The 12,347-nt window shown below is 43.3% G+C and overlaps 1 protein-coding gene across 1 annotated transcript in view; it reads left to right on the top strand.

Moving 5' to 3' along the window:
• Nucleotides 1-630: 630 nt before the first annotated feature.
• Nucleotides 631-12,347, top strand: part of LOC133540082 (trafficking kinesin-binding protein 1-like) — a 35,923-nt gene continuing 24,206 nt past the window's right edge. Inside the window, exons 1-8 of the mRNA XM_061882570.1 lie at nucleotides 631-827; nucleotides 2,836-3,030; nucleotides 5,762-5,838; nucleotides 7,455-7,571; nucleotides 7,640-7,740; nucleotides 7,814-7,919; nucleotides 12,012-12,090; nucleotides 12,161-12,291. Coding sequence (XP_061738554.1) covers nucleotides 5,788-5,838; nucleotides 7,455-7,571; nucleotides 7,640-7,740; nucleotides 7,814-7,919; nucleotides 12,012-12,090; nucleotides 12,161-12,291 — 585 coding nt within the window. The 5' untranslated portion in view covers nucleotides 631-827; nucleotides 2,836-3,030; nucleotides 5,762-5,787. The remainder of the gene's footprint in view (nucleotides 828-2,835; nucleotides 3,031-5,761; nucleotides 5,839-7,454; nucleotides 7,572-7,639; nucleotides 7,741-7,813; nucleotides 7,920-12,011; nucleotides 12,091-12,160; nucleotides 12,292-12,347) is intronic.

The raw sequence follows: 12,347 nt of genomic DNA, 5'->3' as shown, positions 1-12,347 counted from the left end.
AGGTTTTGGAGCAACATATGTTGTCATCCAAGCAACGTTATCATGGACGCCCCTGCTTATTTCAGCAAGACAATGCCAAGCCACGTGTTACAACAGCGTGGTTTCGTAGTAAAAGAGTGTGGGTACTTAAAAAATGTGTCTCCTCACTTCTCAAACATTTATTGAGTGTTGTTAAAAGAAAAGGTGATGTAACACAGTGGTGAACATGCCCTTTCCCAACTACTTTGGCACGTGTTGCAGCCATGAAATTCTAAGTTAATTATTATTTGCAAAAAAAAATAAAGTTTATGACTTTGAACATCAAATATGTTGTCTTTGTAGTGCATTCAACTGAATATGGGTTGAATAGGATTTGCAAATCATTGTATTCTGTTTATAATTACATCTAACACAATTTCCCAACTCATATGAAAACGGGGTTTGTCCTAATGTTATTGCTTGTGCCTGCTGGGAAAGCAAAAGGGTGCATGAAAATCAGAACCACATTCCCATGCTACCAAATGCAGAGCGCTAATGCAGTTTTGACAGATTTCAGCTGTCGGTCCGGTTGGCAGCACTCAAGTCAAAGACAAGAAGTGCATTAAACTGTCTGGACTTGCACTCACGTCCCTCTCTTTCTGTCAGAGGTCAGTGGCCGCCGCTTCCCGTCTCCGTTGACTACCGAGCCAAGCTGGCCTCCCCGGCCGCCCCGTCCATTCCCCCGGACCCTGACCCGGATCCGGGTCCCGACCAGGCTGGCGAGGAGCACTATGTAGGGGAGGGCGAGTCCAGCCAGCCTGATGCACACCGGGTGCCCGCATACTACAAGGACGCCGAGACCATCACGGGTAAAGATGACAAATACTGCAACACCTGACCAATACTTGGTCTGCTTAAGCCAGGGGTGTCCAAACTTTTTTGACTTGGGTTAAAAAAAATTGGCAGAAGCCCCCAAATATGTATTGTCTCTACATAAATGTGTACATATTATAGTAATATAACGGATCATTAATTAATAGAGTATGTGAAAATGTAACTCCTACCTTGTTTACTTCCATGGAGACCTCTTTAAATATTTATAATTAATCAGAAGTATCAAGCAGCTAAAATGCATCAAACATGAATAAGTGTGCAGAGTGTTTCCCATCATGCTTTGTAATGGATTGAATGGATGTAATGTTGATGTTTTTATGCTGCATGGACCATGTGTGTTGACATTTTTTGTTGGTTTTGATCTTCTTTGCTCCAAGAGTAGAGAATGTTGTTTGCATTGGGTCATACAAATGAGTTGGGAAATTGTGTTAGATGTAAATATAAACAGAATACAATGATTTGCAAATCCTTTTCAACCCATATTCAGTTGAATATGCTACAAAGACAACATATTTGATGTTCGAACTCATGAACTTAATTTTTTTTTGTTGCAAATAATAATTAATTTAGAATTTCATTGCTGCAACACGTGCCAAAGTAGTTGGGAAAGGGCATGTTCACCACTGTGTTACATCACCTTTTCTTTTAACAACACTCAATAAATGTTTGGGAACTGAGGAAACTGATTGTTGAAGCTTTGAAAATGGATTTCCTTCCCATTCTTGTTTTATGTAGAGCTTCAGTCGTTCAACAGTCCGGGGTCTCCGCTGTCGTATTTTACGCTTCATAATGCGCCACACATTTTCCATGGGAGACAGGTTGGACCGCACTCTTTTTTTACGAAGCCCTGCTGTTGTAACACGTGCTGAATGTGGTTTGGCATTGTCTTGCTGAAATAAGCAGGGGCGTCCATGAAAAAGATGGCGCTTAGATGGCAGCATATGTTGTTCCAAAAGCTGTATGTACCTTTCAGCATTAATGGTGCCTTCACAGATGTGTAAATTACCCATGCCCTGGGCACTAATACACCCCCATACCATCACAGATGCTGGCTTTTCAACTTTGCGTCGATAACAGTCTGGATGGTTTGCTTCCCCTTTGGTCCGGATGACACCATGTCGAACATTTCCAAAAACAATTTGAAATGTGGACTCGTCAGACCACAGAACACTTTTCCACTTTGCATCAGTCCATCTTAGATGATCTCGGGCTCAGAAAAGCCGGCGACGTTTCTGGATGTTGTTGATAAATGGCTTTCGTTTTGCATAGTAGAGCTTTAACTTGCACTTACAGATGTAGCGACCAACTGTATTGAGTGACAGTGGTTTTCTGAAGTGTTCCTGAGCCCATGTGGTGATATCCTTTAGAGATTGATGTCTGTTTTTGATACAGTGCCGTCTGAGGGATGGAAGGTCACGGTCATTCAATGATGGTTTCCGGCCATGCCGCTTACGTGGAGTAATTTCTCCAGATTCTCTGAACCTTTTGATGATATAATGGAGCGTAGATGTTGAAATCCCTAAATTTCTTGCAATTGCACTTTGAGAAACGTTGTTCTTAAACTGTTTGACTATTTGCTCACGCAGTTGTGGACAAAGGGGTGTACCTCGCCCCATCCTTTCTTGTGAAAGACTGAGCATTTTTTGGGAAGCTGTTTTTATACCCAATCATGGCACCCACCTGTTCCCAATTAGCTTGCACACCTGTGGGATGTTCCGTATAAGTGTTTGATGAGCATGCCTCAACTTTATCAGTATTTATTGCCACCTTTCCCAACTTCTTTGTCACATGTTGCTGGCATCAAATTCTAAAGTTAATGATTATTTGCAACAAAAAAAAAATGTTTATGAGTTTGAACATCAAATATGTTGTCTTTGTAGCATATTCAACTGAATATGGGTTGAAAAGGATTTGCAAATCATTGTATTCTGTTTATATTTACATCTAACACAATTAACGGTGTGTGTGTGTGTGTGTGTTCAGATGTGTGTAACAGCACCGAGCTGCCGGAGTTTGAGATCATCAGCCTGTTGGAGGAGCAGCTGCCGGTTTATCGGCTGCGGGCGGACACGGCGTACGGCTACGAACGCGATGACTGGCTGCACACGCCCCTGGTGGCCGTGGACACCTCGCTGGACCTGACCTCCGAGCAGATAGAAGAGACTCTTAAATACTTTTGTGAGTGGACACAACTTCATGGCGTTCATTGGAAAATGTAACGTACCGTATTTCCTTGAATTGCCGGCGGGTATATAGTATGCACTTGCCTAGAATTAACGCCGGGTCAAACTTGTTTCGCAAAATATTATTTTTATTAGCGCATGTCTAAAATTTCCAAAGGGTCAAACTCGTTTGGCCAAATAATTAGCATAGGCCTAGAATTTCTGCTGGGTCAAACTCGTCACGTCACGAGTGACACTTCACTTGTCATCATTTTCAAAATGGAGGAGGCTGATTTCAATCATTTGAAATCGCATAAAGGGAAGAAGATTAAGAGCTATTCAGTAGGATTTAAGGTCCAAGCTATTGAATATGCTAAAAGAACAGTAGACAGCTATGTTTTATTAATATACCGTAGCTGCGTGTGTCAAATATGAGTCATTAAATGACTCCCGCCTCCTGGTGGTAGAGGGCGCTAGTGAGCCTTCTTGCGACTACTCGGCTGCAGAAGAAGTGACAACAAGCAGCGATCGTTTATTTTTTCCTCTCGCTTGCACTTTTAACATGGAGGATTACATATCTAAAATAAAACAGTTTTCTAAACTGGACTTTCAATCAAAGCAGGAGGTAATAAAGAAAGATCTCCATCGAGACAGAGAGACTTTTAAAACTGAAGAAAGATAAGGAAGACTTCTATAAACAAGTTATCGATGCTTTTGATCAGAAGGAGCTGCGCATGGACTTCATTTATAAGTAAAGGTAAGACCGTAATAACTTTTTTTGTATTAAATGTGCTTTTCATGATGGTATCCTTACATCACGCTCAAATTTATAAGCGCAGGCCTAAATTTACCGCATGCCTTTGGTAAGCGCCGGAGTGAGAAGAGGTTTTAAATTAATTAGCGCCCCGCCGGCAATTCAAGGAAATACGGTGTGTGGGCAGACAAAACCTTTAATTTTGTATGTCCCACATTAGCCAAACAATAAAAGCATACCGTATTTCCTTGAATTTCCGCAGGGTATATAGTATGCGCCTGCCTTGAGTTACTGCCAGGTCAAACTCACTTCCAAGATAATTAGCGGATGCTTAGTATTACCGCCAGGTCAAACTCGTGACGTCACGAGTGACTCTTCAAAATGGAGGAGGCTGATTTCAACACCGGTAATTTCAAATCGCATAAAGAGAAGAAGATTAAAATCTTTTCAGCAGGATTTAAGGTCCAAGCTTACATCACACTCAAATTTTTACCGCATGCCTTTGGTAAGTGCCAGAGTGAGAAGAGGTTTTAAATTATTAGCGCCCCGGCGGCAATTCAAGGAAATATGGTACATTTTATGAATGGAAGAAACCTATTGAAGTAAATTAAGCATTTTTAAGCATAAAATGCTATTGCAGTAGTATCGGCCAAGAGATGAGACCAAATTGTGGTCACTGATTGGCTCAGCCTCAGACAGCATTACTACCGTATTTCCTTGAATTGCCGCCGGGACGCTTATTAATTTAAAACCTCTTCTCACTCCGGCGTTTACCAAAGGCATGCGGTAAATTTAGGCCTGCGCTTAAAAATTTGAGTGTGATGTAAGGATACCATCATGAAAGGCACATTTAATAAAAAAAACGTTATTATGGTCTTACCTTTACTTATAAATGAAGTCCATGCGCAGCTCCTTCTGATCAAAAGCATCGATAACTTGTTTATAGAAGTCTTTCTTATCTTTCTTCAGTTTTAAAAGTCTCTCTGTCTCGATGGAGATCTTCCTTTATTACCTCCTGCTTCGATTGAAAGTCCAGTTTAGAAAACTGTTTTATTTTAGATATGTAATCCTCCATGTTAAAAGTGCAAGCGAGAGGAAAAAATAAAACGATCGCTGCTCACTCTTGCTGCTTGTTGTCACTTTTTCTGCAGCCGAGTAGTCGCAAGAAGGATCACTAGCGCTCTCTACCACCTGGAGGCGGGAGTCATTTAATGACTCATATTTGACACATGCAGCTACGGTATAATAATAAAACATAGCTGCTTACTGTTCTTTTTAGCATATTCAATAGTTTGGACCTTAAATCCTACTGAATAGCTCTTAATCTTCTTCCCTTTATGCAATTTCAAATGACTGAAATCAGCCTCCTCCATTTTGAAAATGATGACAGGTGAAGTGTCACTCGTGACGTGACGAGTTTGACCCGGTGGAAATTCTAGGCAGGCACATACTATATACCGAGCTGCAATTCAAGGAAATACGATATTTCATGTCTCGGGGGTTCTCATAATATTACACAAATATTTACAAGGTTTTATTGTGTTCCAACTATGAAAATGTTCCATTTATAAATAATAATTCTCTACTTTGCAGGCATTAATTTACAACAGTTAGGCCTGAAACTGTTAAAGGAATTTCAAAGTACTACTGTAAAGGAACTATTTTCTGTTGGGGCACACATGGATGATTGGCTTTTTTTTACTACCCAAGCACACGTGATGTGTTCATTGTTGTGCTGGAAATGTGGCTAAAATAGTTGCTGGTTTGAAGTGATTGCAGAAAAGTGTTGATGATGATGATTAGGTGGACAAAATCAATAACACTTGAGGGGAAGTTGTGTCACAAACTTCACCTGCTTTTGAGAGGAATACTCTCCAAAGCGGCCAGATGACATAAGGAAAAAACGGGGAGACTGTGTGTGTGTGTGTGTGTGTGTGTGTGTGTGTGTGTGTGTGTGTGTGTACTAACCTTTTCCTCCCTGGTGTTTCCACAGTGCTGTGTGCAGACAGAGTGGGCCAGATGACCAAGACCTACAATGACATTGATGCTGTGACACGACTTCTGGAAGAGGTGTTATTTTGTCCCCATACTGCTTTTTCTTTTCCCATTTTGGACCTTTGACACTTGGCCCATACCCATATTAATCCCGTACAAATGGTCACAGTAATTCATGAAGCTCACGACGCCTGATCTACAAACCCTGTTTCCATATGAGTTGGGAAATTGTGTGAGATGTAAATATAAAAGGAATACAATGATTTGCAAATCCTTTCCCACCCATATTCAGTTGAATGCACTACAAAGACAACATATTTGATATTCAAACTCATGAACTTCATTTTTTTTTTGCAAATTATAATCAACTTAGAATTTCATGGCTGCAACACGTGCCAAAGTAGTTGGGAAAGGGCATGTTCACCACTGTGTTACATCACCTTTTCTTTTAACAACACTCAATAAACGTTTGGGAACTGAGGAAACTAATTGTTGGAGCTCTGAAAGTGAATTATTTCCCTTTCTTGTTTTATGTAGAGCTTCAGTCGTTCAACAGTCCGGGGTCTTGTTGTATTTTACGCTTCATAATTTGCCACAGATTTTCGATGGGAGACAGGTCTGGACTGCAGGCGGGCCAGGAAAGTACCTGCACTCTTTTTTTACGAAGCCACGCTTTTGTAACACTTGTCTAGCTGAAATAAGCAGGGGTGTTCATGATAACGTTGCTTGGATGACAACATATGTTGCTCCAAAACCTGTATGTACCTTTCAGCATTAATGGTGCCTTCACAGATGTGTAAGTTACCTATGCCTTGGGCACTAATACACCCCCATACCATCACAGATGCTGGCTTTTGAACTTTGCGCCTATAACAATCCGACCACAGGACACTTTTCTACTTTGCATCAGTCCATCTTAGATGAGCTCAGGCCCAGCGAAGTGGGCAGCGTTTCTGGGTGCTGTTGATAAATAAGTTTGGCTTTGCATAGTAGAGTTTTAACTTGCACTTACAGATGTAGCGACCAACTGTAGTTACTGACCGTGGTTTTATGAAGTGTTCCTGAGCCCATGTGGTGATATCCTTTACACACCGATGTCGGTTTTTGATGCAGTACTGCCTGAGGGATCAAAGGTCAGTAATATCATCGCTTACGTGCAGTGATTTCTCCGGATTCTCTGAACCTTTTGATGATTTTATAGACCGTAGTTGCAATAGCTCGTTGAGAAATGTTGTTCTAAAACTGATCGACTATTTGCTTACAAATTGGTGACCCTCACCCCATCCTTGTTTGTGAATTACTTAGCATTTCATGGAAGCTGCTTTTATACCCAATAATGGCACCCACCTGTTCCCAATTAGCCTGCACACCTGTGGGATGTTCCGTATTAGTGTTTGATGAGCATTCCTCAACTTTATCAGTATTTATTGCCACCTTTCCCAACTTCTTTGTCACGTGTTGCTGGCATCAAATTCTAAAGTTAATGATTATTTGCAACGACAAAAAAATGTTTATGAGTTTGAACATCAAATATGTTGTCTTCGTAGCATATTCAACTGAATATGGGTTGAAAAGGATTTGCAAATCTTTGTATTCCGTTTATATTTACATCTAACACAATTTCCCAACTCGACACTATGAAGATTACCTGAACAGGAAGTCTCTAAAGCCATGTCTTCTTGGTGTTGTAGAAAGAGAGAGATCTGGAGTTGGCGGCAAGGATCGGTCAGACCCTCCTGAAGAAGAACCGGGTTCTGACGGAGCGGAACGACTATCTGGAGGAGCAAGTGGGACGAATCACGGAGGAGGTGGGCACGTTCAGGTCTAAGCCAGCATTCTGGACTGGTCTCAGGCCCTGAACGAAGACCTCTTCCAGGTGGCACAGCTGCACCACGAGCTGAACCTGAAGGACGAGCTGCTGCAGTTCTACACCAACGCTGCCGAGGAGAGCGAGGAGGAGTCAGGCGCTTCCCCGACGTCAGCACGGAAAACCCTCGCATGAATGTGCAATAGCGCTGGTCGCCTCACCTTGTGTTTACCTTTCTCGAAGGAGCAGGAAGAGTCGAGCGGACGCCGCGTCCGGACTGTTCCTGAGCGACACGCTGCAGAAGAAACTCCGAGAGCTTGAAGAAGAGAACCTGTCCCTGCGATCCGAGGTCACTGTGCACACCGAGAAAAACAAAAAGTCCCTGCGTTTTACAGCTCAGTCGCCAGAATAACCAAGTTCCTATCGACAGCGATGCACTGTAAAGAGAGACCGTAGATTTTATGGTCAAAGAACATTTTTCAAAAAATGTGGGCGGAACATTACTGGTTGCATTTATCAATTCACAGTAATGCACGGTAAAAACAATGACTATAGAATTTGCTGGGGGAAAAACATCCGCTTAGGATATGAATGTAAAAATAACATTGGTACAGTTTTACATTCACAGTAATGCACTGTAAGAACCACAGAAGATTTAACAGTACAAAAAAAAAAAAAAACCTGGCGGCTGAGTCGACAGAATCAAATTTTCAGTTTACAGCAGGGGTCGGCAACCTTTACCACTCAAAGAGCCATTTTGACCCCATCCATCCATCCATTTCTACCGCTTATTCCCTTTTGGGGTCGCTGGTGCCTATCTCAGCTACAATCGGGCGGAAGGCGGGGTACACCCTGGACAAGTCGCCACCTCATCGCAGGGCCAACACAGATAGACAGACAACATTCACATTCACATTCACACACTAGGGCCAATTTAGTGTTGCCAATCAACCTATCCCCAGGTGCATGTCCTTGGAGGTGGGAGGGGCCTATCCCCAGGTGCATGTCTTTGGAGGTGGGAGGGAGCCGGAGTACCCGGAGGGAACCCACGCATTCACGGGGAGAACATGCAAACTCCACACAGAAAGATCCCGGGCCTGGGATTGAACTCAGGACTGCAGGACCTTCGTATTGTGAGGCAGACGCCCCATTTTGACCCGTTTCACAAAATAAAACAAAAACAATGGGAGCCACAAAACTCTTTTGAAATTTAAAATGAAACAACATTGAATAGGCTTCACGGTGGCAGAGGGGTTAGTGTGTCTGCCTTACAATACAAAAGTCCTCCAGTCTTGGGTTCAATCCCAGGCTCGGGATCTTTTTGTGTGGAGTTTGCATGTCCTCACTCCGGCTTCCTCCCACCTCCAAAGACATGCACCTGGGGATAGGCCCCTCCCACCTCCAAAGACATGCACTTGGGGAAAGGCCTCTCCCACCTCCAAAGACATGCACCTGGGGATAGGCCCCTCCCACCTCCAAAGACATGCACCTGGAGAAGGCCCCTCCCACCTCCAAAGACATGCACCTGGAGATAGGCTCCTCCCACCTCCAAAGACATGCACCTGGAGATAGGCTCCTCCCACCTCCAAAGACATGCACCTGGGGATAGGCTCCTCCCAACTCCAAAGACATGCACCTGGGGAAAGGCCCCTCCCACCTCCAAAGATATGCACCTGGAGATAGGCCCCTCCCACCTCCAAAGACATGCACCTGGGGATAGGCCCCTCCCACTTCCTAAGACATGCACCTGGGGATAGGCCCCTCCCACCTCCAAAGACATGCACTTGGGGAAAGGCCCCTCCCAACTCCAAAGACATGCACTTGGGGAAAGGCCCCACCCACCTCCAAAGACATGCACCTGGGGAAAGGCCCCTCCCACCTCCAAAAACATGCACCTGGGGATAGGCCCCTCCCACCTCCAAAGACATGCACCTGGGGAAAGGCCCCTCCCACCTCCAAAAACATGCATCTGGGGATAGGCCCCTCCCACCTCCAAAGACATGCACCTGGGGATAGGTTGATTGGCAACACTAAATGGTCCCTAGTGTGTGAATGTGGTCTGTCTATCTGTGTAGGCCAGGGGTCGGGAACCTTTTTGGCTGAGAGAGCCAAGAAGCGAAATATTTTAAAATGTATTTCTGTAACAGCCCTATAATATTTTTTTAACACTGAACACAACAAAACGCGTGCATTTTTAAGTAAGACCAACATTTGTAGAGCATAATAGGTCTTGTATTCTTCGTAATAACATTGTTATTCTGAATCTAACTATGGAGAGGGCGTGGCCTGCGGGCCTGCAGCGAAGCAGGGTGTTGCCAGGATCGGCTTCAAAATCAGCGACAGGTGCGTAAATGGCCCAGCTGGGCCTTGTTATATAGTAACCTGTCGCTCTGTTTATAAGCAGCAGCCAGGAGGAGAGATGAGGTTGGGGCTGTAGCCAGAGTGCGAGCGAGAACGAAAGAGAAAAAGACAATTGCTGTACAGCAACTGAGAGACTTATTGAAAAATAAAACAATAGTGTAAACCTGAAAAGGGCTCTCATGTCGGTGCTTGTTGGTCTGAAGAACCCCCAGGAGGGCAAGTCCTACACTAACCAATAACAAATGAATTACTTCTTACCCTTAATGCAACTTCTTGAACAAGTGCGGTAGAAAAAGGATGAATGGATTCAAATGCATGAGCATGTTTTATATTTTGAATTATCCATTATTTATCGTGTTAAGCAATGTCAGCTCAGATTTATCCAAGAGCCAGATGCAGTCATCAAAAGAGCCACATCTGGCTCGAGAGCCATAGGTTCCCTACCCCTGGTTTAGGCCCTGCGATGAGATGGCGACATGTCCAGGGTGTAAACCGCCTTCCGCCCGATTGTAGCTGACATAGGCACCTGCGCCCCCCGTGATCCCAAAAGGGCATAAACGGTAGAAAATGGATGGGATGGACAACACTGAATACATGTTTTTTTTTTTAAATTTCCGCTATGTATAAATAAGGGGTCTCAGACACGCGGTCCGCACCTTAATATGAAGATTTAATGTTAGTGCGGCCTGCGACATTAATATGAATGTGAATTATGTAAAGTGAATTATATTTATATACCGCTTTTTCTCTAATGACTCAAAGCGCTTTACATAGTGAAACCCAATATCTCATTTTTACATTCAAGCCAGTGTGGGTGGCACTGGGAGCAGGTGGGTAAAGTGTCTTGCCCAAGGACACAACGGCAGTGACTAGGATGGTGGAAGCGGGGTTCGAACCTGCAACCCTCAAGTTGCTGGCAAGGCCGCTCTACCAACCGAGCTATAACGCCCGGTTGACAATCTCACACTTGCCAACCCTCCCGAGTTTTCCGGGGGACCCCTGGGTTTCAGAACAACTATTCCCTCTAAAGGAGTGGTTCTTAACCTGGGTTTGATCGAACCTTAGGGGTTCGGTGAGTCGGCCTCAGGGAGGTCAAACCACACCCGAGTCATCGTGTAGATACAAACTTCTCCCTGTTGCTTCTATTGTTTGAACGAGGTGATGTTCATGCACGGTTCATTTTGTGCACCAGTAAAAAAAAACCTGGTAACACTTTAGTATGGGGAACATATTCACCATTAATTAATAATAAATAAATAAATAAATAAATAAATAATAGGTCAAACTTAAAATCGACAGATATATCGGAAGTTGATCTTGAAATTTAAGTGTTAAAAGTAAAAAAACTAATAAAAATGAATCACTTTAAGAGTGGGGAACCTTTTGGATCTCAAATATATTTAGTAGGATTTTATTTAACTTTTCGCTGTGATTACTCCAAAATATGAAATAATTCAAATCAATGGTGTCCTGCATTATTGATCTTTGAGGGCTTTAATTGCTAAATAAAAGGAACTCTCCTGAAGGAATCAATAAAGTACTATCTATCTATCTAAATACTGCATATTTCAGTTTTACTATCCATCCATCCATTTTCTACCGCTTATTCCCTTTTGGGGTCGCGGGGGGCGCTGGCGCCTATATCAGCTACAATCGGGCGGAAGGCAGGGTACACCCTGGACAAGTCGCCACATAAAAAACAAAATTGTCTTTAACCGAAAAGGCATAAAACCTTATTTGTTTTACTTTATATCAACCTCAAGTTGATATAGAGATTTACTGTAAACATTAAATAAAAATAATAATAATAAATTGACTTATTTTTAACATTTTAGTGACTGAGACCCTCTATGCTCCCCAGGAGCCCTAAGGATTAAAAAAAAAAATCCATATATTTTGTTATAGTTTGAAAATGAAAAATATCAAAACGGCCCCTGCATGCTTAACATTTTTCCGTGTGTGGAAAAAGTTTGGACACCCCTGGTTTATAGTAATGCACTGTAAAAATAACAACTTTTCTGACCGTTTTTGAACCCCAAAAAATGGAGACTGATTTCTGATGTTTTGTGGCCGCCCGCAGGCCAGCCATCTCAAGTCGGAGACGGAAACGTACGAGGAGAAGGAGCAGCAGCTGGTCAACGACTGCGTGAAAGAACTCAGTAGCTTTCCATGTTTCTGCTTTTCTCCCCGCATTTCTTGACACCTCCAACTCACCTTCTGACCCCCCAGGGCTGTCCAGTCGCCAGATCTCCACCATCGCCGAGGAGCTGGCCCGCAAGACCGAGGACGCCTCGCGACAACAGGAGGAGATCACGCACCTCCTGTCCCAGATTGTGGACCTGCAAAAGAAATCCAAATCTGTGCGTGATAAAAAGTCCTCCAAAACCCCCCCAGAACTCTCTTTGGTGACCACCGC

Source organism: Nerophis ophidion, linkage group LG21 (assembly GCF_033978795.1).
Source record: "Nerophis ophidion isolate RoL-2023_Sa linkage group LG21, RoL_Noph_v1.0, whole genome shotgun sequence".
Classification (NCBI taxonomy): Eukaryota; Metazoa; Chordata; class Actinopteri; order Syngnathiformes; family Syngnathidae; genus Nerophis; species Nerophis ophidion.
This window is presented reverse-complemented; position numbering and strand designations above follow the sequence as displayed.